General features: G+C 35.7%; 3 protein-coding genes and 1 long non-coding RNA gene across 6 annotated transcripts in view; 3 read left to right on the top strand and 1 right to left on the bottom strand.

Moving 5' to 3' along the window:
- The window catches only part of LOC114245199 (uncharacterized), a 20815-nt gene extending 15883 nt beyond the window's left edge, over positions 1-4932 (top strand). For both annotated transcript variants that reach the window (XM_089729722.1, XM_028177274.2), the window contains exons 2-4: positions 2872-2938; positions 3747-3948; positions 4495-4932. In XM_089729722.1, coding sequence (XP_089585848.1) covers positions 2872-2938; positions 3747-3948; positions 4495-4789 — 564 coding nt within the window. In that variant the 3' untranslated portion in view covers positions 4790-4932. The remainder of the gene's footprint in view (positions 1-2871; positions 2939-3746; positions 3949-4494) is intronic.
- Positions 4918-22857, bottom strand: Plod (procollagen lysyl hydroxylase). Of its 2 annotated transcripts, none has more exons than XM_028177215.2 (13): positions 22679-22857; positions 16882-17113; positions 16634-16809; positions 16312-16479; positions 16036-16232; positions 15672-15925; positions 14926-15150; positions 11969-12110; positions 10094-10276; positions 8702-8806; positions 7377-7523; positions 6653-6767; positions 4918-5760 (listed from the first exon to the last, which is right to left on the bottom strand). In XM_028177215.2, the coding sequence occupies exons 1-13, from the start codon at positions 22830-22832 to the stop codon at positions 5591-5593; spliced, it is 2268 nt and encodes a 755-aa protein (XP_028033016.2). In that variant the 5' UTR covers positions 22833-22857; the 3' UTR covers positions 4918-5590. The 2 variants fall into 2 exon arrangements, with proteins under 2 accessions (XP_028033016.2, XP_028033015.2); XM_028177214.2 differs by lacking the exon at positions 22679-22857 and adding an exon at positions 17324-17482.
- On the top strand, positions 13069-14909 carry LOC114245166 (immunoglobulin domain-containing protein oig-4). Its single transcript, XM_028177216.2, has 4 exons — positions 13069-13266; positions 13341-13412; positions 13533-13682; positions 14417-14909. The coding sequence occupies exons 1-4, from the start codon at positions 13159-13161 to the stop codon at positions 14573-14575; spliced, it is 489 nt and encodes a 162-aa protein (XP_028033017.1). The 5' UTR covers positions 13069-13158; the 3' UTR covers positions 14576-14909.
- Positions 22817-24028, top strand: LOC149503540 (uncharacterized). Its single transcript, XR_016323545.1, has 3 exons — positions 22817-22989; positions 23082-23209; positions 23723-24028. It is a non-coding gene; the product is annotated as an uncharacterized LOC149503540 (long non-coding RNA).

Below are 24028 nucleotides of genomic sequence, written 5' to 3'. Positions count from 1 at the left end.
TTGTTATTCACATGTGTGGGCGGTCTTCCACGTGGTTCGTTCTCCAAATCAAAATTTCCATCACGAAAGCGTTTAAACCAAAATCGCACGGTGCGTTCAATAGCCCTATACAAACGCAACATTGATATTGCAAGCTGTTTCTGCAGCGTTAGTTCCGCGTCAGAACTCGTATTCAAAAATCACTTGAATTTTCTAAGTATCTTTATTTGTTATCTAACCTGAATAAAAAAAAAATTAAAGTCGATAATCGAATGTTCCACATTTTTAAAAGAAGAACTTCATAGGTACCGTTTAAAAAAGTTTGACTCGAAAATCTCAAACCATGAAGGTGCTATGTCAATTCGAGATACCTATTATAGTACCTATTATAATAAAACGGCAATTTCATACTTTAACCCCTATTATTAAATTTTAAAGAAATTTGCTCTTTACATCATTTGATTTCAATTAGTATCTTAGAAGATATCGCAGTTTTAAAATAACATCGCAGCAAAATAATGATCAAGCGCATAATAATGATGTACAAGGCGACGGCCGGGCGGCCGGCCGGTGCGAGGCGGTTCAGAATAAGAAGAATAACAAGAAACACTCATAGCACTTCAAGATGGGCTTTGAAAATTGAAGATTTTTCTGGATTTCTCCAAGATACCATCATCAGATCCTGATCTTGAGGATTACAGGACTATTCGGGAAGACTTCCCGAATAGTCCTTTCGAACTAAAATTGAAAATTTTTTTTTTATCGGATTCTGTTCAATCATTCACGAGAAATCGGTGAACATATAGACAAAAAAATTGTGGTCGAATTGATAAGCTCCTCTTTTGAAGTCTGTTAAAAAGCGTGATTTTATTGTGATTCTAATATTCAAAAATATTTTCAGCTTCTACGTAAATGAAATCGCGGTTAAAATTTAGCGTTACCCCAAAGTAACTATTCCACGCGGACAAAATCACGGGCAAAAGCTAGTATATATATATATATATATATACCTAGTCAGGTCATAAGTATTGTCACACAGTAAAAACTTTTCTTTTAGAATGCTGGCCACAAAAAAGTTTATTGAATTCGAATTTCGAGTTGTTCATGAAAATAAAAATGAATACTTTTAGAATTTTTACTCATTTTTAAATATGGAGTGGATGCTTACAGAAGACCGTGTTGCAGTTATTGCGTTGCATCGTTGCGGTTACGCGCCAATTAAAATTTTTAACATTCTGAAAATTTTTAATATAACCAAAAGATTCGTTTATCGTACCATCAAACGATACAATGAAGACTCTAGTGTAGATGACAGGTCAAGAAGTGGTCGCCCTCGGTCTGTTAGGACTCCAGCAGTGATAAAGGCTGTAAAGGCGCGAATTCAAAGAAATCCCAAACGTAAGCAGAAACTGTTGGCCCTTCAGATGGGGTTAAGCAGAACCACGGTGAAAAGGGTGTTAAATGAAGACTTAGGGCTTCGGGCATATCGAAGAAAAACAGAACATCGTTTGAATGCTCGTCTCGACCTGAGTGAGACTGAAGAGATGCCGCGCTTTGTTGAAGCGGTACGCGGGAAAAAAAAATCAGGAAATTCTTTTTTCGGATGAAAAAATTTTTACCTTAGAAGAGAGCTACAACGAACAAAATGATAAGGTGTACGCACACAGTAGTGAAGAAGCGAGCAACCGTATTCCGCGTGTCCAACGAGGTCATTTTCCATCCTCGCTCATGGTATGGTTGGGAGTTTCTTATTGGGGCTTAACAGAGGTACATTTTTGTGAGAAAGGTGTAAAAACGAATGCAGTTGTGTATCAAAATACAGTCCTGACGAACCTTGTGGAACCTGTTTCTCATACCACGTTCAATAACAGGCACTGGGTATTCCATTAAGATTCGGCGCCAGCTCATAGAGCGAAGCGCACACAAGACTGGCTGCCGGCGCGTGAAATCGACTTCATCCGGCACGAAGACTGGCCCTCCTCCAGGCCAGATTTGAATCCGTTAGATTACAAGATATGGCAACACTTGGAGGAAAAGGCATGCTCAAAGCCTCATCCCAATTTGGAGTCACTCAAGACATCTTTGATTAAGGCAGCCGCCGATATTGACATGGACCTCGTTCGTGCTGCGATAGACGACTGGCCGCGCAGGTTGAAGGCCTGTATTCAAAATCACGGAGGTCATTTTGAATAAACTTTAGTGTCATAAGAATCTATGTTTTGTTAAGTTCATTTTGGTATATGAATGGTTACATAATGAATAAACTTGTTTCAATTATTTTACATTAAACATGTGACAGAATTTATGACCTGACTAGGTATATAGCTTAACATATTAATTAAATTATGTTCCATAACTGAGAGTGGTCTTTCAGCAATAAAATACCGGATCAAAACGTACCATGCACGCGCAAGCGTGAATCGAAAGAAATATTTCTGACTTAATCAGAGCTGAAGACTAACTGTCATCTATTGTCGGACTACATTCACTTGACTAAGGTCCCTTTAAAGAGTTATCAGAGATAGTCTTAATCAAAATATCAGCCCACTGATTTTCTCGCCAGACCTTTTCATGTTGTCTCGATTCGGAACCAGTGGTAAATAGATGCACTTTCGAGATGATACGCACTCGGGCAGGTGCTAATAACTGCTAGTAATTGCTAGCTTGGGTCATTCATCCCAAGAGAAAAAAATAATGTTATTCTCATTTTATATAGGTGAATGCGGTTGGTTGTTAATTTATTCGTTGGTCGCCTAAGAACGTATTTTAATTAATTAGGTTTTATTTGAATTTTTATTTTATAGACTTTAATAATATATGTAATGGTTAGAAAATATCTGAAATAGTTTTGATGAACAAAAATATCCTTAAAAAGTACAATCTATATTACAGAGCACTATTCCTGGCACATTCTTCTGGAAACCTCGATTAGGGATCGATTTAAATCTTCCAACAACCGGTGAGCATAAGCTTTGTGTAGTAACTATATTAATAATTTTATCAATAAGTGTTATATAATATGTAAATTAAAATAGAAGAGATAATATGATAGTTATAAGAATAAGAAGTAAGAAATAAAATACGACATAATTATGCGTGACGTATTTTATACTGAATAAATTATGCTTGTACTATCAGTAGATCTATAATGAATGAAACTGATTTGTATAAAAATTGCATTTTTTATTGCCTTTATAAGCAGACGAAACATACGGCCCAGCTGATGGTGAGTGGTTACCGTCACCCATGGACAGGCATGGCAGAACCAAGCCGCTGCCTACCGTGATGATAGTACAGACTATATCATTATGATGGTAAAGACTTGTATGTAGCCTTATCCTAAAAAATATCTAAGTTTCCGTTTACCTTACTTTTTTTAACTTGCCTTCTTAAATTTCTATTGAATTGAAAATAGCATAAAATGTGCAAAGAAAACTATATAATTTGCTTTGGGTTTAAAAATGCTTGGTTATTTTTTTACTATATATTTGTTAACATTTTTTTCTTTGGTGTGTTATTTTTATGGCATAAATCCATTAAAAATATGATACCAAAATTTTCCAATTGGTGCTTCAAGTTACGATATACACTTGTAGGTAAACTCTCAATATCGCAACTAGTGTTTCTGACGCTAAAGTGTTATGTTTGTATGATGATAACGGTCATCGATCATGCTCCTCCTCTAATGCTATTTTTTTTTGCATGTATGTACTGGATAATATTTTTTTGTTAATATTAATAAATTTTTGTATTGAATACGTTTTCAGAAAAGAAATTTCGTGCCTTCTTGCCAACGAAGCATAACATAGAAGAAGGCGTAGTAGTTCTCATAGATGGCTATAAAATAGGGATGACTATCATCGCTTTCGCTGCCGGCTTATCAAGTGCTGACAGCTTTTTACATCTCAATCCCATATCAGCTTACTACCACACGAACGTTTACCGATGGGCACTCAGATATGTTAGTCTGTAAGTTTAACTAACTCATACTTTAAAGATTAAGTCAGAAGTCGTTAAACAAGATGCTGATGATAGCAAAACGTTGGCCATTTATTCTATTCCCCCTCTAGGCAGACGAGTATACGGTCCACCTGGCGGTAAGTAGTCGCAGTCGCTAATCGACATCAGCAATTCCAGGGGTACAGGTAAGAATGGTGCGTGGCAAAAAACATCTTTGAAAATGAAATGTGTGAATGAACCCAATGGTTTCAGATACTATGGATGAAATCTACTCCATCTACTAATCTATAGTAAAAGATGATGAAGGGATCATCTCATTACTTAAATGCTGTTTACGGGTCGACGAACTCATAGTAACTAATGTTAAGAAAGATTATCAGAGCCCATACATTCCACAAAGTAGATGTTGCCAGTTATATAGACACTTGAGGTGGAAGTTCTAATTAATATTAAAGATTGTTCCACCCCGAAAACCGAATCTTATGAACGCTTTGAAGCGGAAATACAGATTAACACTTAATGTTAATGACTTAATTTTATGTCTCTGTATTTAAGATTCCCGGTGTGGTTTACCGGCCACGGTGGTAATTATTGCGAGACGCTTAGGGTATGGCGAAGACGTTTCCATTACATGGATCAGTTCGTACCGAATTGGCTAAGGCCTATGTTTCCGTACGTCAAAAAAGACGAATGGGTGAAAGAAGAAAATGAGTTCAAGAGATTTAAAAAATACGCCGAGCCATCATTCGGCAAGCACTACCGTTATCCATCAAAGATCTTTCACAACTTCAAATCGGAAGAAACTAAAGAAACCATAGAAAACGTAGACGATTCGTCTGATTCATTATAAAGTCGCTTCAGGTACCTACTTCGAAAGATTTATTTGGCGGAATATTGTCTGTTTTACTACTACTACTCTACTGTCGTTAATATTTAGTACTAAATAAGGAATTCATTAAAATTTTAAATAAAACATAGTTTTAAAATTTATAACAGTTTTTTTATTCTTATTTCATAGGTATCGCTTTGTTACAACGCTGTCAATCTAGTACGTCACAGTATATACGTGCGATAATATCTTTGGTTTTACGTAAGTCTAAATGAATCGTTTACGTAATATTTATTTAAATAAAATGTATAATATATATAGATGTGAATATATATATATCACAAATATATATGATATTACAAAAACAATTTAAAAGTAGACGTATCATTGATTAAAAAAAAGTATCAAAATCTTAATTTATCTTATTATAATAATTGCATATTGAGATTCAATAGATTGTCAGACGATTTGCAAATACTGGGTACATACTTATAATTAAACATTCCTTCCTACTGATTGTCGTACATGCTGTTGTCAATTATTATAAAATGCAAATCGATTAAAGACCTAAATTCTCATATGCATTGCTTATATGTAAGTTAAAAGGCAAGATCATATGTGTCTTGTTATGATTATGTTATAGATGGCTCCAAATCAGATACAAAAGGCCGGATCTCCATTATTTTATCATCTTTTCAGATTAAACTTAATAAAGGCACACACGATGGACGATGCAAAAAGAAAAGAGGAAGATAGAGTCTCCCTATAAAATAACTGTACATCCGACCTTTTGTTTGTGATAGTGAGCTTTTAGCGAATAATTCATGGATCCACGAAGGAAATCATGATGTATCGAGTTCCTTTGGTGACAAGGAGACCCTCGTGGTAGTGAGTTAGACGCCCCGGATGCATGAGGAGCCAGCCCTTCTTAGTGTTGCGAACCGAACAATTATACCTGATGAATCTGCAGCCACCGCCTTCGTAGTCCACGTCTGGCAAATAAGCAATAAATTTTAAGAAAAAACATAAACACCGGACAGCTGCCCTCCTTTAATAACATAAAAATTGTCAAATGCGAAATTAATTAGGAGTTTACTACTCAAAAATTCAAAGCATTTTATAATACTGTAAGTTTTTTTCTGATCTGGAGCCGTAGCTTGACATGTCTCAGTTTTTTCTTTTACTAAACTTTTTTTTTATAGCCTTTGTTGGCAGATGAGCATACGGCCCACCTGATTGATGGTGAGTGGTTACCGTCGCCCATGGACTTCAGCAATGCCAGGGGCAGAGAAAAGCCGCTGCCTACCGTTAAGTACTCTTCACAAGGCTCGTTTGAAGAAGGGCAAGTCATAGCGCTCGGGAAACACCGTGGAGGGGAGCTCATGCCAAAGCCGGATGGTACGTGGCAAAAAAGACCCCTAGGAAACGCACTGTGGATGAACGTAGTGGCTCCAAGTAGGTGGATGAATCTACTCCGGTGGCGGGCGGTGCGATACTAAAAACGAGATGATGGAATCATCTCAAATAATTCATCAGAGCACACCACATGGAACATACAGTACAAAATGCAGAGAGAAGCGAAGTCCCTCCGTAGACCCAGAGGTTCTAAACGATACTATTTTTAGACGATATTTTAAACGTGGCAAAAAAATTGAATTTTACGCGGGAGCACTATTGGCGGGAAAATCTGACGTTTACAGCTGTCATGTACAGTAAAACCATACAGCCAATCGGCGCTGCTGCTAATTAACAATATTTTTTGGATTTTTTTGTGGAGTAATGTTGTCAGTGTCTATGGTCGAACTTCGATCATTGGACGAATTCAAGTTTTTATACAGATGCCATTGCGTTTTTTTTTTTTGTGTAGAATATTTTTTAACTTACTAGGAGTGTTAAGAGCCAAGTTGATGGTATATGTAGAGGAATCGTGGTGAGGTCGCAGCGACGGTTGTTCATCCGGCCGATAACGAACAACAAAATTCATTATAGACGCTGGAGGCTGTTGGACAAAAAATTAAAATCATATATAGTATACCTTTTTCCCTAAAATTTTTGTTTTAGCATTTAACTAGTTTAGGTATTTAGGGCTGTTTAGCTGACACTGAACTGTTCATGAACAACAATGACCGCTCAAAACAAAGCAGAAAGGAAGTAAACTAATTTTTCTTCAATGGAAGTAAAATGTTCATTACAAAGTTAGATATTTTGAATTTTGGTGAAGATTCCGAATTGTCAGGAATTTTACTAATATTTTGTAATACACGTATATATTTATATCTAATATTTAACTACCTAAAAATTTCAATCCATATTATTTCATGTCTATGTCCCAGTTCCAAGAAGTTATGTTTAAAATCTCAACTTAAAAAAAAACCTTAACCTTAAGGTTTATTAAACAAATAGAATTACAATAAAATTATACCATATCCATGATTTTGCACATAAGTCTGATGATTTAATAAATAGTATTGATAATACAGAATAAAAAAAATTGGAAATTCACATTTGATTAACAGTGAGTTATAATCGGTGGACGTTAAGGTATTTATTTATTTATGAAGAAATTCCAAATTCCACTTGAATGAATAAATTTAAATCTAAAACTCACATTATGATAGTATCCGGTGAAGACTAATTCTTGAAGTGGTCGTACGTAATCCTTCAGGATCTGTAGCCAATGACGTTCCAAGCCGACTTGGCTCATGTGGATATCTCGAGTGGGCACAGCTTCGTAGCCGCTTTCCAAACGTTTATCCTACAGGTATAACAATTTATCAAAAAAGTAATAAAGCACTCGACTGTCATATTGTTGATATTTGTTACTAGAGGCAGGACCTCTTGTGAGTCTGCACAAGTAATACCACCACCCTGCCTATTTCTGCCGTGAAGCAGTAATGCGTTTCGGTTTGAAGTGTGGGGCAGCTGTTGTAACTATACTGAGATCTTAGAACCTATACCTCAAGGTGGGTGGCGCATTTACTTTGTAGATGTCTATGGGCTCCAGTAACCACTGAACACCAGGTGGGCTGTGAGCTCGTCCACCAATCTAAGCAACAAAAAAAATACAATTGCCTGCGATAGCAGTGCGTACTGTATCACCGTCTTAGTTATAACCAATATATCAGACACGAGCAAGTATTTCGTTTCAGTTTGGAGTTCGGTACAGTCCTTATACAATCGAGTTGAGATCTGTTTTTGATTTCTTGCCCGAGCAAACAGACAAGCATACGGCCCACTTGATGGTAAGTGGTTACCGTCGCTCATGGACGTCAGCAATCCCAGGGTAGAGCCAAGCCGCTGCTTACCTCTTAAACGGGCCTCTGTCTCATGTCTCAAAGTAGGTGGGATCTTTAACTTTGGTTAATTCTTATTTGTGTTCGCTAATGTTATGATGTTATTATTTCATTTTGGAAGTCATTCGTCAACATTTATTTTTTAAAAAGTATTTCATAAATTTTATATATTTTCCGAAATTGGTATACGCTCACTGGATTCGAGCACAAGCACAGTCGCATCCCTCAAATGCTTGAATTTATGAGTAATTCATTCATTCATGTAATTCATTTGAATTCAGATTCGTTTGTTAAATAGTCATTGGTGTTGAAGATTAAAAAATCACATGAGATTGCCTTCATTCTACCCTACCTTATTGTACACGACCCGGTTTCGTCCTGCACACTTATGTATTATGTATGATATTGAAAAGGTCTACATGTCTTTTTATTCCTTCAGTAGATGATAAAAAAAATTACACGGGGTAAAATGAAACCTTCAATAGCATTTTATCTCATTCCCTCACAGATAAAATTATATAGATTGTCTCTTTTCAATGTCGCTTCGTTTCAGCGAGTAATGAGGAGAAGGTGGGTTTTGTACACGAACTCATTCTGCGACAGTATGGATCACATAATATTTAACTAATTTGCAACTCACATTATTGGTTCCATCGCTCCATTTTCCGTATGCTTCCATTATAGCGATCCACTCATCACAGAATCTATCAGACATCAAGGGGAACCAATAAACATCAGTGCACGGCTGAAAAATAAACCAAAATGATTTATGGAGGTTGTGATTTAAATTGATTATAGAGCAAGCTGTTTAGATGGATACTTATTTGGTAACAAATAAACTTCTGGTAAGCGCGATAAAAAGTTTCAATGCGATGAAATACAAAACAGTTCCGATGTATCCGCCAAACTCTCGAAGATCTCTGGCATTAACAATGTCACTGTAAATGTATACATAGTCTTCTCGCATTAAAACTGTACTAGTCGTCCCGCAGTAGTCGAAATTGGACTTTAATCAATTGAAATTTTATGTTTAAACATTATTATGGTTCTATTCTCAAATACTTATTACACTTATACAATATAATCACAGATTTCGAGACGAATTATGTATCTACCTACTAATCAAGTTACCTTCTTAACCCTTTGATTGTAATGTAGGTCACCGGTGCCCTATGCGGCACACTTAGGTATTAATATCAATTTCTGTTACTAGCGCCTGGTTTGCCTATCTTTTGTTTTTATTTGCCTTCTTTTGTTTATTAATGTATGTCTTTTAAGTCTCTACATGACGATCACGACCACTCTGTCAAGAGTGACACGACTGAGAAGAAGAAGTCTCTTAGAAATAAATTCATTCTCAGTATATCCGGATTCGTCTTACTCAAAGGCTACTAGAAACTCCGGCGTCTTAGTGGGCTTAGTATCCATCAGTAAGTATTTACAGTCGGCATCAGTGCGCCATTTCGATAAAGCGGCCCGACACGAGAAACCTGTAATCGTGGCCGCCGGTAACTACATTCCCGATCCTGCGGACCGAATGGTAAACAGTCGACATCGCCCAAAACACGTCATTTCGGATCTTCATGATCCACTAATGGTGCTTTTAGGTACCCCAAGCACCGGTCATCGTTCTCGTCGAACCCGTCAGTTGTGACGAAGGGCTCGACGAGTAAATTAACCCACAGACACAGTCCACTGAGTTTCTCGCCGGATCTTCTCAGTGGGTCGCGTTTCCGATCCGGTGGTAGATTCTGCGAAGCACGGCTCTTGCTAGGGTCAGTGTTAGCATCACTCCGGTTTGAGCCCCGTGAGCTCACCTACTAGCTAAGGTTACGCTGAAATAGCCTTTCAAGGCTATCAGCTAATGTAAGAAAAAAAAATGATGCCTTTAAACGAATCGTACGAAGAAAAAATGAAGTCTGCTGTTGCACTCCAACAAATAACAATAATGTTTTTACTCCAATAATAAACATTATTTATAATCGTGCTCTATTTTTTATTGTATTGTTAATGCAGAACAATTGTTTTTTACCATTAAATGTTTCCGATCCTCTTCGAAGTTAGCCAAGTATTCAGGGTGCAGATAACGGGTAGTCCATTCCATATTATTCTCGAAGAGCTGGTACATATCGGGATGGGTTTTTGTTATGTCATATGTTTCCGGATTAACGAGATGGCCGAAATCCTCTTCGTTGCTCACATACATGAATATATTCTGTAAAATTGTTTAGTTCTTTTTTAGAACGTTGTATGGCATTGGTGTAAAAGTGTTTAGTTCTTTTTTAGAACTTTGTATTGGATTGGTGAAAATTAAAACAGAGTTATAAATCAGAATAAGGATGCAACATACGTGTCCAGTTTGTTTGAAATTATTATATAATGGCAATAGAAGATTAATTTAGTTTTTATACAGCACACGGGTACAAATATAATAAAGTAGCATAGTACAATTTTTAGAGTATGAACAACATTTAGTTCGTTTTATTTTATACTAGCGACCCGCTCTCGCTTCGCTTCGGAAACATTAAAACACACATGAAACCAAAAAAAAAAAATAAAAAAAAAATAAAAAAAAGTAGCCTATGTTCATCAGGGACAATGTCGGCTTCTAATGGAAAAATAATTTTTCAAATCGGTCCAGTAGTTTCGGAGCCTATTCGAAACAAACAAACAAACAAATCTTTCTTCTTTATAATATTAGTATAGATTTATAACTATACTAGCTATTACCCGCGGTTATTCGCCCGCGTATACATGGAAAAGTGCCAATACTTTTTCTATAGTCTTACCTAATTAAATTTCTAATGATAATAAAATAGATAAAACAGTTTCCCGTGGGATCGAGATATTTTTGCGGGTTAAAAGGTAGCCTATATCACTATCCTAATCTAAAACTACCACTATAGAAAAAAATAATATCAATCCGTTCCTTCGTTTCGACGTAAAAGAAGGACAAACAAACATATTTTCACATTTATAATATTAAAATTATAATATGAATTTTCTATTTGACAGCTGAAAAGAGTTTATTTGATAAAGAATTAAACGAATCATAAATATTATATTATAAAATTTTATCCCAAAAGTCTGTCTCAAAAATTTAGGTAGAATTACTACAAAAGACATGGAAAATTCTCTCAAAAGCCGCAACCAAACATTAAGACATACGTAACCACGACCACTCCGCCAGGAGTGTACGACTCAGAAGAACTATAAAAAAACTATGGATCGTAATTCCTGGTGGTAGAGTCCATTGAGAGCCTACACGGGTAGGGACCACCATTTTGATTGTTTTTGTCGCGCAACCATGCAGTCCAACTGAGAGCGTGGGACAGCATATAATTGACTTGGACCTCGTGTCTAATGGTTAGAGGCGCTCACATTTGAAGTGTTTCTATTGGTTTCGATAACCACATAAAACGGGTTAGGAGATATTTATACTATTTAGTGCTATAGAAAAAAAAAGATAGATCGTGGTTGGTTTTCACTAATACTATATACTATATGAAATACATTCTCCATGTATTCAAATTATATCAAATTATATATATTATATATATACAAGAACCGAGTCAACTTATAACCATATATTATAGTTATTATTGGTGGTAACTGGTAGTACGTCATGTGTGAGTCCGCACGAGTAGGTACCACCACCCCGCCTATTTCTGCCGTGAAGCAGTAATGCGTTTCGGTTTGAAGGGCGGGGCAGCCGTTGTACTGTTAAAAGTGAGACCTTACAACCCATATCTCCAGGTGTTTGGCGGCATTTACGTTGTACATGTCTATGGGCCCCGGTAACCACTTGAAATTAAGTGGGCCGTGAGCTCGTCCATATATCTAAACAACAAAAAAAAAAAGTAGACAACAACTGTTAAATTTAGGAACAGAACTGTAGTTGACTTACGAGCTCTCTGAGACTCGCGCAGAATGCCATGTCAGAATCGTGTCCTTCCTGTACATAAGTCACAGCTTTGGCCTTAGGCGCTCTGAACAGCGACATCTTCAGCAGATAACAATTGGTAATGAAGGGCACATTCCATACTCCCCTGGAACAAATTTCGTTTACATTCGTAGAAAATGTATTGTTCAATTTTTCGCTACTGATAACAATTAACGTAATGTGAACGATAACCTCGAGTTATTGTACTTTTGTTGAACTTTAAATGTGGGCCGCTGAGATTAAAATAATCAGTCTTTTTTTTTCATTTTATCATATTCATTCATATCAGTGGTTATTATTATTCTATTTAGAATTATTCTGTTAAACAATGTTCAAATGATTCGTTATTTGTAACAGTATTTGAAAGGGACCTCAAAATGTCCTCTAAAGTACGTTGAATTTATTCACTTTTTGGTTCGTCTCAATAAAATGTCTCTCCTAGACTGATAACTTAATATGTGTATTTTCTCTAATATCGAATGTAATTTTTATATATGTATATTTATTTTGTGTTAATTGACAAGATATATAGATTGGAAACTAAATATACAGAAATTATTTTCGGTAACAAACACTGCAATACCTAAACAGATAACATTGTTAAAGCGAACTCTGTTGTTGGATGCAACGCGTCCTATATTTAGTTCAAATAAGTAAATATATTTTTCTTTTTCTCTATCGAATCCTTTAGTGGTATCGCTTGTCGAATTACTAGCAGGGTACCGTTCTCTGAATAGCCTTCGGTCTTAGGAACGGTTTCATTGTTCCCGGTAGCTACATAAACGAGCTATCAAAAAGATTTCCACACATGTGAGACCAAGCAGTTACGATGCATTTCAGTCAGGGGTGACTTAGTTTTATCATTCGTATTGTAATAATATCATTTCATTGACCTATAAATGCTTCGAATGTTATTTGAATATATCAAGCATACGAAATATAAAAGGAAATGACGAATGTCGTACATGAGTTAGGGGAGACAAGGGCCCTCCTCATGACACCTCCGTTATTTAGCCAATTGAAAGATTGGCGCGTCAAGACTCGCCGATATTCCCAGTTGCACTCTGGACCTTTAGAAGAACATACCAGGCCCCCAACACTAACTATATTTACATGCGGAACGACTGACGTGCTTCGTTGGGAGTAACGACGTTATGTTCTCGAAAGCGAAATTTATCTTCAGTTTACTCTTACTGTCTTTGATTCTAATAAATCAAGCTGATGGTAGACGAGGGCGACCCAGGAGCAGGACCAAGTCGAAGGTAACGACGACTTGTATATTTTTTTTTAAATGTTAAATGATCGAGTTCCTTAATGTTTTTTGTTTAATGATCAGGTGCAGATCGGGTTGCCGATCACGGGCAAGTACCGAGACCCAGAATCCGACCAATACTACAATAATAATGATGTAAGTCGGAATAGATTATCAACGTATTTCAAATGTGCTGTAATATTTTGTTTTTGTTTATTTATTGTCACCATAACTATTATTGGCATTAATTTTATTTATTCATCGATATTCCTTCAGGGAGCAAAGATTTTACTGGCCTCACACTTTGATCTTGAGTATTCACTGGGGCACAAGATCGCGTTCCTCTGCATCGCGAAGGGTAACCCGCGGCCGCATATCACGTGGTTCAAGGACGGAGTGGAAATATTCGCTCATCATTATTTACACGTAAGTAACAAAACTTTTTAATATCAACCAATTAGCGAGTTAAATGTTCGAATACATACAGATAGTGAAGTTATCTTTCCGTTGTCAAAGGTCTCGACTTTTGGCATGTTTCGCAAACGAAAAATTCCTAAAGGCGAAAACATGTTACGACATTCATTAAATTCATGTGTAATCACCATCAGTTCCAATGAATATTAATTACAGTGAAACATTAAGTACAACAATAATTATCTCATTGTACAGTAGGACAGTAGCTAAAAATATCTCTTGTATCGAAAAAACATGCGATAGTGTACACACAGTGCACGAATTCTGGCTGGTGAAGTCATAAAATCGTGCGACCCATATGCGTTAACTACTGGCACGTTCTAGAATGTTCTGTTTCTGTTACATTTAATTTCAGCGTGACTAAACATATAATAATAATTAACAAGCAGATCGAAAGGAGTAACCTATAAGAGATTTTCAGGTCATTCCTTTTTACTACTTATGCTGGATCTGTTTGGAGACATGTTTACTGATAGGAATGTTCATTGTGCTGATTGCAAGCGATTCTCCGCTGGGAATCATATATCAATTGAGTTAATAAAATAGCTGACATCAGTCGGTGATACGCTGCGACGGTTTTGTTTGCATCTTGATAGAATAGACCATTAATTTAAATTCGTTGAAGCATGAGGCGTTAATGTATGACTTTCGGGAATATTTTTCATGTTCTTAACACGATTTTACAGATTCACGAATGGCCAATTGGCGAAGATCGTGTGAAATCTAAGATCGAGATCGATCCAGCTACACAGATGGACGCCGGCGTTTACGAGTGCACTGCCGACAACATGTATTCTATTGACCGTCGCTCCTTCAAGACTGACTTCTCTATCGCTTTTGACTGATTCAATGTTAACTTTAGATTTTTACATTAGAACAGTTCATATATATATACATAATATATCATAGTCTCGATATTTAAATGCATATGGTATATCGGAACACAACAAACAATTGATTTTGTTTATTTTATTGTTAAATGGGATCAAATCAATATGGGGCAATGAATAAACGAGGGCATAATAAATATGCGACAATTGCATAGCAACGAGTGATTGCTAAGCTTTGAAATTGATAGTAAGTAATACCTACTAAGCTTCATATTGTGAATATTTAGAAAAGTAATTTAAGTACAACATGTTTATGTATACAATATTAATTAAATACATTTTATGTAAATTGTTTTTATACTCACTTTATAACTTCATATACTATGTCCATATAATCTGCGGATCTCGCATAAAATCCAGCAGAGTTGAGAGCTCCCCAGAAGTTGGACCAGGCTTTGCCAGGACGCGTTAGCATCGGCGCGATGACGTCATAGCCAGAAGAGAGCAAATAACGTAAAACGTTACTTTCAAGACGAGACAGGCTGTCCACAGAGAATAGATAGTCGCATGCACTGTTGATGCATCTTTCCCTGCAAAATAAAAACCACATTTTTTAAATATACCACTAAATTATATGTTTAACGCCAGAGCTCATGTATAAATTCATCTTTTTTACTCTGCCCAAACTGACCCTACGTACTTTTGCACAGCTACCATTCTATATTTAACATTATTCTATGTTATCAGGGTTTATAACACTAAAATGGAATTACAACATTTAATATGTTTTTTTTAACCATAACAAAAGTCCTTATAATTTTTCATAACACATTGCGTTTCGTGTTGATTTTATACTTGTTAAGTTATTGTCTACTTGAGTAGCAGCTCGCATTGCATTGGGTTGCATTCTGAGAAAAGTGTTTTACGCTTGGCCACAAAAACTCAAATTACATTTGCAGATAAGTATTAAAAATCGCCATTAATTTAAACAAATAGCTTACACAAATAAAATGTACAAATTACCCGCTCCCATAATATAACTTATTTTGACTATTTAACCTATTCTGAGATACATATAGGAAGTTCAAAATGAGCAGAATAATTTACTTACTTTGCAAGGTTTCTTGCTTCTGCTTCTGAAATGAAGTCTCCAGAATTTATACGTTTTGCGGAGGCATATTCTTTAGAGTAGGCTCCGAAAAATTTCTCCACCTCATTCTCGTGATATTCTACATTATTGTGTATAAACAAATGAATTTTATTCTTAGGATAATCAGTATCAATGACTTGATCTAAAAAATCTTCTAGAAACGGTGTTGCTTGCTCTATGAATACTGCCATCATAACACTCGGTAAGTTGTCCTCCTGGCAAACAATTAAGTGTTGTTACATTTTAGTATGAAGTACTATTAGAACATAGTATTAATACAATATAGCATAATATACAGTATAGTACACAGTATAATAAGGAATACCTTCAACTGAATCTTTTTCTCTTTACACAGCACACAGCCCTCATTCACTGACCAAGACTTAGCCAAATAGTTTCCATAATGGTTCAGGGTATTTTTAACTGGTCCATTACCATGGACAATTAAAGGCCTTAATTTTGTTACCACATTTTCAATATATGGCCATTCTTCTGTAGTATTAGCCCTTAGTTGTACATCAGCTGAAATTAATGTATTGTGATGAAAAAAACCAAGGAAATAAGATTTTTATTTCAAAAACATGAATATATCAATACATACAAAGAGCTCCATTTAAGTTTTGGAAAATCTCTGATTTATGATCAAGTGTAATTTTGAGTGATTCCCTCAAATCCTTATCAAGATATATCTTTGTGTAGTACAATTGATCATCATCCTTATCCTTGATTGGTTTGCTATTGATAATCTCATATATTTCTGGCAAGTAACCTGTTCAACAAATACAAACGAAATAGAAGTTACATGAATGAATTCAAAATATCTCCCCGCTGCAGGAAATAAATCTATATTATCAGATAAATGTAAATAAAATGCAGATGCAGATAAATAAAATAAATAACAGATACACAAATGTCAATTTTACCTATAAATCCACCAGAGTTCAAATATGGACTTACAACTTCAATGTTTGGATATTGAGTTGCAAGTTTTGCATCAGGCCAACAAAATTGTTCAGCAGAAAAAAGCACACGTGTATCAGGAAAAGACTTGAATTTCTTTACAATCTCATCTAAATTCCCCAAGAACATGACGTCATAACTGAAATAAATCATGAAGTTATTTAATGTTTCAATTAGAAATTTAAAGTAAAAAATATACAAACGTGCATACCTGTCAGTGAAAAGTATTATTTTCTCTTTGTTGTCAGCTTTCATCAGCTTCTCAAGTCTGTTTTTCAGAAGAATTACTTTTTGTCCACCACCGGGGAAGTTCATGTCACCACCTGACCACTCTTCACCCTTGCCCAATACCTCGACATCAATATTGTACACTTTGGCAGAACGTAAAAACCTCTCTAGGCCATGGTTATCGTCAGTGGCAACAGTCAACACAACCACTTCATCTGCAAAGATATCATTAGGTTCTGTGATAGGGTTAATAATTGAAAAAAAAAATGTTTGTTATGATTTTATAATAGCACATAAGTGGAACCCTCATTTTATTAATCATAATGAATCATAAAGACATACATAGTATTCTTTGATTGTTTTTGAAAAATAATTCAGGTGCAGCTTTGGTAAAATAAGTACAGTAAAAATGGGGTCCCTCTCACCTGTAGCTTGTGTGTGACTGTTGAAAAGAATAACAAATACACATAATATTAATTGTATAAAAAGTTCCATTTTTTGAGTGAACCACATCATAAATATAAGTTCGACCGTCCCCGAACAGCGAACTTCCGTCACTACTGTCGCAAGAGCATTTACAACAAGTAGAGATGGGACAAACAACCTAAAATTGACATCTTATTTCAACGATTAATTTTCGACGTGCTTTTAAAAAGCTTTTGACTCTATAACTTTTAAATAGGTACATAATATTTGTATTAGTAATAGTTTTAGACCAAATAAAATACGCATATTATATGTTAAAAAATTTTCGTGGTGAGTATTCGTTACTAAAAATATTAGTATTTCGTTTAATAGCAAAAAGCACTGTGAACGCTAGATGGTATCAAATATTTATGTGTTGATTCAGTGCGTTAAATTAAGCTTTCATCGAAAATCTTTCAATATTATAACCGATGAAAAAACATGGTAGACTTAGTCAAAACACATTTTACCAGAAAAAGAGGTTATTTAATTTAGTTGTTTATCATAAGATATAACTTCCTTTTTAAATTGTGTGATAGATTAAAATTGTTTCCTAATTAATTGTTTTGGTATCTTAATGTTCATGCCTTTACTTATTTTCATTTGGTATGGAAAAATTACTCGTGTCATAGATCCCATTCTATCTTCAGGGATCTAAAGATCAGCCGGGAGACCTCTCTATTTATTAAGAGGCCCACGTTTTTCTTTTTTTAGGTAAGCTTTAATTATGTACTGCTCTTCCTATAAACGATATACGTTTACTTTACTAATGTACCTACTTTGACAAACTTATACCGAAACAAGGAAGCCAAGATGTCAAAATTAAAATATTTTGGAGTTTTCGTGTCCTCCGTCGTCGTTATATCATTACTAAGTAAGAATTCGTAATAATTTAACTAATAGTCTTCATAGTACAAGCCATAGTGTCCTTTGCTCTGAGTAAATGTTAACTCAGTCAGATCAAGCGACAGAGTACCTATTACAGATCGACGATGCAGGCATCGAGATAAATACAGGCCTCATTAATTCAAAGTTTGATCCGGTCACCGTCCTCGTCGACCGGTCACCGTCCTCGTCGAACCCATCGCTTGCGACGAAGGGCTCGACGAACGAACTAACCCGTAGACACAGCCCACTGAATTTCTCGCCGGATCTTCTCAGTGGGTCGCGTTTCCGATCCGGTGGTAGATTCTGCGAAGCACTGCTCTTGCTAGGGTCAGTGTTAGCAACTCTCCGGTTGAGCCCCATGAGCTCACCTAAAAACGTTAGGGCGAAGCTGAAATAGCCTCTCAAGGCTACCAGCACAGGCAGGAAAAAAAAATCAGTTTTTAAATTTGCTTTACTAGCTTAGATTGTTAATTCAAGTCGCTATGTAATTAGACATATTTTTGATAGCTAAATATATATATATATATATATATATATATATTGTATTTTTAAAAGTTACGGTGTGTCACAAATTGGATATAAAAATCATACAATTAAGTCAAACTTTGCACACGAGGACATTGGAGGTAACATCAATAGTACACCAGCTACAGGAACTGAGTATATACACTATGGCAAATCTGTAAAAGTGAATCTCGATGGTCAGACCTAAAATTATAGACGCTTTGAATTTGATTATAATAACGAATATCACTCTTCCTCGAAATCTATTAAAGAAAAAGGATCAGTATCTCCGTAATTTGTAAGATTTTATGGGCACACATACATCTCGAAACAGCGCACTATGAAGAACAAGGACAGGATTTTTTACTACGACGATTTATTACTTTATGCAGTACTTTTACATACCCGATCCTGTGGACCGAATGGTAAACAGTCGACGTCGTCCTAAACACGTCGTTTAACGGATCCTCCCGATCCATTAACGGTACTTTAAGATACCTCAAGCAACGGTCACCGTCCTCGCCGAATCCGTCGCATGCGACGAAGGGCTCGACGAGTAAATTAACCCATAGACACAGCCCACTGAGCTTCTCGCCGGATCTTCTCAGTGGGTCGCGTTTCCGATCCGGTGGTGCATTCTGCGAAGCACTGCCCTTGCTAGGGCCAGTGTTAGCAACACTCCGGTTTGAGCCCCGTGAGCTCACCTACACGTCAGGGAGAAGCTGAAATAGCCTCTCAAGGCTATCAGCATAGGTAGGAGAAAGGAAAAAAAAAACGTCTTATTTCAATATCTATGCTTCTATACTAATATTTATTATTTATTTATTTTTTATTTATTTTATTTATATTATAAAGAGGAAATATTTGTTTGTTTGTTTGTATTGAATAGGCTCCGAAACTACTGAACCGATTTGAAAAATTCTTTCACTGTTTGGAAGCTACGCTATTCCCGAGTGACATAGGCTATAATCTTTTTTGAAAAAAATTAGGGATCCTTACTAAAACTCTAATAATGGAACCTAAGGTGTAAAAAAATACCTAAAATATTCTTCACATCGCGTGCCCTGCGAAAACTATTCATTATAGAATAAAATAATGTAATACGACTTTGTAGAACACGTTATTATTTACGAAAAGTGTCGCGACAGCATATGTCTAACTGTTATAGTTATGCCGCAAAAAAATAAAACAGCGTCAAACATCGTTGAAATTTTTGTTAAAGACCCGAGCGGGGCCGGAGCGGGACGCTAGTTTTTATTATGGTCGAATTTAGATCATTGGTTGTTTAGTCCTCACAGAAGAAGTTAATAATTTACTTATTTGTTCAACAGTCAATATTAATACTCAATAAATTATTAAAATAAAAATTTATTGCATTTTTCTATTCGTACATTAAAATTGTTTAATTCATACGGTAGACTTAAAGACCCGATTACTAGTGTTTTTGATATAATCAAATCTGGCTCGCTGAGTTAACTATTTTTCAGAAGATTGTGTTTTTCCTATTGATAGTAAGACTAAGTAGATTATTTGTAATCAATGAGTAAATTGAAGAATTCTCAATATTTATATACACCACATAACGAAACGCGCTTAATAACGACTTGAATAACAATATGACCACATGAAACCGTTTCAGAAACAGTTTCCGCTTCCGAAGCGATAAGCTTACGCTGCCAGTTGACCGGTATAGGCGATAAATTGAATTGTATGGTGAATTGCAATGACTCACATTATTTAATCTGTTGTTTGCTCTATTCCAAACAATAATCAAGATTAATAGAGAACATTATCCCCATAATTAGTCGTTGTCATCGACTTGGTTTTTGATAGGTGTTTCTCGAATATCGTTCTAACAAAAATTACTATTTGACAATGCTGAACAAATATTAAATGTATAATCTATGATGCCGAAGTAATAACCTGTAAAAAGCGACAGTGAGATCATCATTTATTACCGACGAGTTTTTATTTTTATGAGCTTACAGCGCAAATTTTTGCAAAACATACTGCTATTATGTGGAAAGCATTGGGGAAGGCCTATGTCCAGCAGTGGGCAAATAAAGGCTGATGATGATGATGATGATGATACTGCTATTACTCGTACGCTCACTCAGTGCGCTTTCTCTTTCTGGCTACTATCAATGCTCCTGGAAACCACTTCAGCGGCAGCCATATTAAGGATTAAGATTGAATACGATCAAACTTTAAATCGATCAGATCAAAATGAAGGTCGAGAAGAAGAGTCGATCCTATTATTCTCTGGTCGAAAACGATGATAACATAATATGTATAGATAAAAAAATCTTTTTCTGATTTGCTTGTTTGCATTTGACGAGGTTGAAAGATTTTTTTCAAAGTAATAGTAGTGCAAAGTAATCGTTTTCAAGAGCATTTAAATATAATTAATGTTGCTTCAGGAGCTTTTGTAAAACGGCAGCGAAAATACGTTTTTAGGTTTATGTGAAATTGATAGTAGTCTGTAGTTTAAATCACGTTAAAAGCAAATTAATGGCCAAATATCATTTGGATGCAGTCCGATTAGTATCAAAATCTTTATAAACACAAAGAAACTAGGTAAGAAGCACTAAGCAAACCGATATCAACATATAACGGTAGGCAGCGGCATATCTCTGCGCTTGGCATTGCTACCGTCCATGAGCGACGGTAACCACTCATCAACAGGTGGGCCGTATGCTCGTCTGCCTACATGGGCAATAAAAAACATTAGTAATATATACATAATTATATGAATTTACTATCAATACTAGCGGTTTTTCACCACCAAATTATTAATTACCTACATACATAATGAAAATGTATATCTTTGGTTGGTGTTTTATTGAGTATTCGTATAATACTCGTAAGAGAGTGTCGTGCTCAGTATTTCACTAAGGGACAAAATCCGGAACGAAGAAATTCGACGGAGAACCAAAGTCGACAACATAACAGAGGACGACAAAGTTAGCAGGCTACAGTGGCAATGGGCCGGTCACATCTGTCGAGCCAGCGACACCAGTGAATGAAGGCCACGGATGGGTACCGGGAGCGTGGGGCGTCCTCCAACAAGGTGGATCGACGACTTAGTGCGCACGGCTTGGAGGCGTTGGACGGGGAAGGCGGAGGACCGCGTTCTGTGGAAGGCATTAGGGAAGGTCTAAGTCCAGCAGTGGGCAGATAAAGCCTAATGATGATGATGATACGATTTGTAATCAATTGAAAACAATAAAATACATAAATATGTATATATTATATCGAAATCTTATTTAATATTAATTATATTTAAAAAAGTATTGAATTGCAGTTTTTATTCTGTGTCTGTAGCGCTCTGTGAAAAACATCGACTTGCTATCTTGGAAGGGTATAAGAGAATGTTATAGTTTTTTTTACTATTTATTTTGCTATTTACAAAGGCAATGACTTGAAAGCCTTCATAGCTTGAATAGCAATGCATGATATTACGTTTCAAGATTTTTGGATAATTTTAAAAACGTGCAAAATAATGCTGGTAGTAAAAAAAAACCTCAATTAGACTCAAAGTCGACCGCAGCACTCGACGAAATTCCAAAATCTACACCCTACAGAAATGCCGTACTACTAAACACATGCCATCTCACACGTAAATTTCTCGGATCCTAGTTATAATTCCAAACCCTGCTTTACTTGGTAGTCGCCTTTGAGCCAGTTATAAAAACACCCCTAAAATCAGAGTGAACAGGAAATAGATACTTTAATAACATACACGGTGTACAACACATACGGTGTATTATCTGCCATCGAAGACCGCGGGTTCACGATATATTAATTCACTAAAACGGAGCGGTTTATCAGAAAATAAACAAACACAAAATTATCAGCAAACAAAAGTGCAAAGTACGCGAATGCAATAAAAAAAGTAAAGAACAAAATGAAGAATTACGAACCTTTGTGGAAAAAGTTTTCGGTTTTGCAAGCTGTATCGTCACTGTCTTTGATGCAGAATTCTTGTGATGTTGACGTATTAGGCCTCAGGGCGATGAATATAGCTATTACTAGACAGCAACATTTTAGAGGGAAGCATCGGTGCCTTAGAACCATGTTGCCTTCAGTACTCCCGCCGACAGACTGCACTATCGCTCCGATAGAATCTATCAAATTGATTATAACGGGGAAGGTGAGAGCTCCTTTTTCATTGCTTTTACAAAATTCATTATGGCGTGAAATGAAAGTGTCCAACTAATAAAAAAACTTTGATGTAGGTAACTGTGAAGTGTCAACGACGTTTTTGTGATGGCTCTTTGTTATAAAATATACAACTAGTTTTATCATTTTACTTCTAATTTTTAGCAACCTCTGGAATGAATACCCTCCATCGCTTAGCTTATGAGATGAAACTGTGCTTACGAAGAATATACTTCAGGGTTGAAAATGACCTGACTGTCTTCTGGTATTTTTGTCATCCGTGTATTAATTAGGTGAGCCGCATAATCCAGTTATTACACCAGTAACAAAAAATGTATATAATGAATTTGTTGTTTACGACGATTACGCTAAAAACAATGCGTTTATTATTACGGCTTTGTTCTGTCTTCCCTGTACTGTTCATCGCTAGAACCACAAAAAATCAATGGAATTAACAATGCGAACAATTAAAAATCGACGGAAAAATTCGTAACGGTATTTACTGGTTCAATACGCTTCGCACCAAATGGGCTAATATGTAGTTTGTTAATCAATTAAATTGCGAAAAATTAACTATAAAAATTCGTGAATGAGAAAAAATAATCGTGAATGAGTACATCAACAGTACCAGGGATACAGCAAAGCCTCTGCCAACCACTAAGGATACTTTCAAAGCTAATGAGCACTGGTTGATTACGATTTTGTTTTTTTATAATAGAAAATATAGACAGATTTAAAATCTTTTTTATTTTAATTCGCTGTCAATATTTTTGAATAATTAATTGAAAATGGTTTCGTTTTTCTAGGTGCAAAGTCATCAGTAGCATAAAGAAACCGAGGCCGTTTCAAAAAATATTAACCTGTTACACGCTACTCCTTTCATAAAGGTCACCTGTTAATTTAGTTTTTTTAAATTTTTATACTACCTGAGTAAAATATCTCTTCACACATATTCGAACTGTTAAACAACGCATTGATAAATAAGTTTTAAAAGTCATGTTTAATTTCACATTGGGAATTAAAGTTAAAAAAGTGTTTTGAGCTTATTAAAATCTAAAATATAAAGTTACATAAAGCCAATGATGACGTCATTTCAGGACAAACAAAGTTCA

The sequence above is a fragment of the Bombyx mandarina genome, chromosome 01 (assembly GCF_030267445.1).
Source record: "Bombyx mandarina strain Sakado chromosome 01, ASM3026744v2".
In the NCBI taxonomy this organism is placed as follows: domain Eukaryota; kingdom Metazoa; phylum Arthropoda; class Insecta; order Lepidoptera; family Bombycidae; genus Bombyx; species Bombyx mandarina.
The sequence above is the reverse complement of the archived record's forward strand: the minus strand, read 5'-3'. Positions and strand labels throughout refer to the sequence as shown.

Excerpts from the sequence above, each read along its gene's own strand:
- Plod (XM_028177215.2), bottom strand. The coding sequence starts at position 22,832 with ATGGTTCTAAGGCACCGATGCTTCCCTCTAAAATGTTGCTGTCTAGTA. Across the intron at positions 15,151-15,671 it reads GAAGCAAGAAACCTTGCAAA|GGAAAGATGCATCAACAGTG; the intron begins GTAAGTAAATTA and ends TTTATTTTGCAG. Across the intron at positions 10,277-11,968 it reads GCGCGAGTCTCAGAGAGCTC|AATATATTCATGTATGTGAG; the intron begins GTAAGTCAACTA and ends ACAATTTTACAG.
- LOC114245166 (XM_028177216.2), top strand. The coding sequence starts at position 13,159 with ATGTTCTCGAAAGCGAAATTTATCTTCAGTTTACTCTTACTGTCTTTG. Across the intron at positions 13,267-13,340 it reads GGAGCAGGACCAAGTCGAAG|GTGCAGATCGGGTTGCCGAT; the intron begins GTAACGACGACT and ends TTTAATGATCAG. Across the intron at positions 13,413-13,532 it reads AATACTACAATAATAATGAT|GGAGCAAAGATTTTACTGGC; the intron begins GTAAGTCGGAAT and ends ATATTCCTTCAG.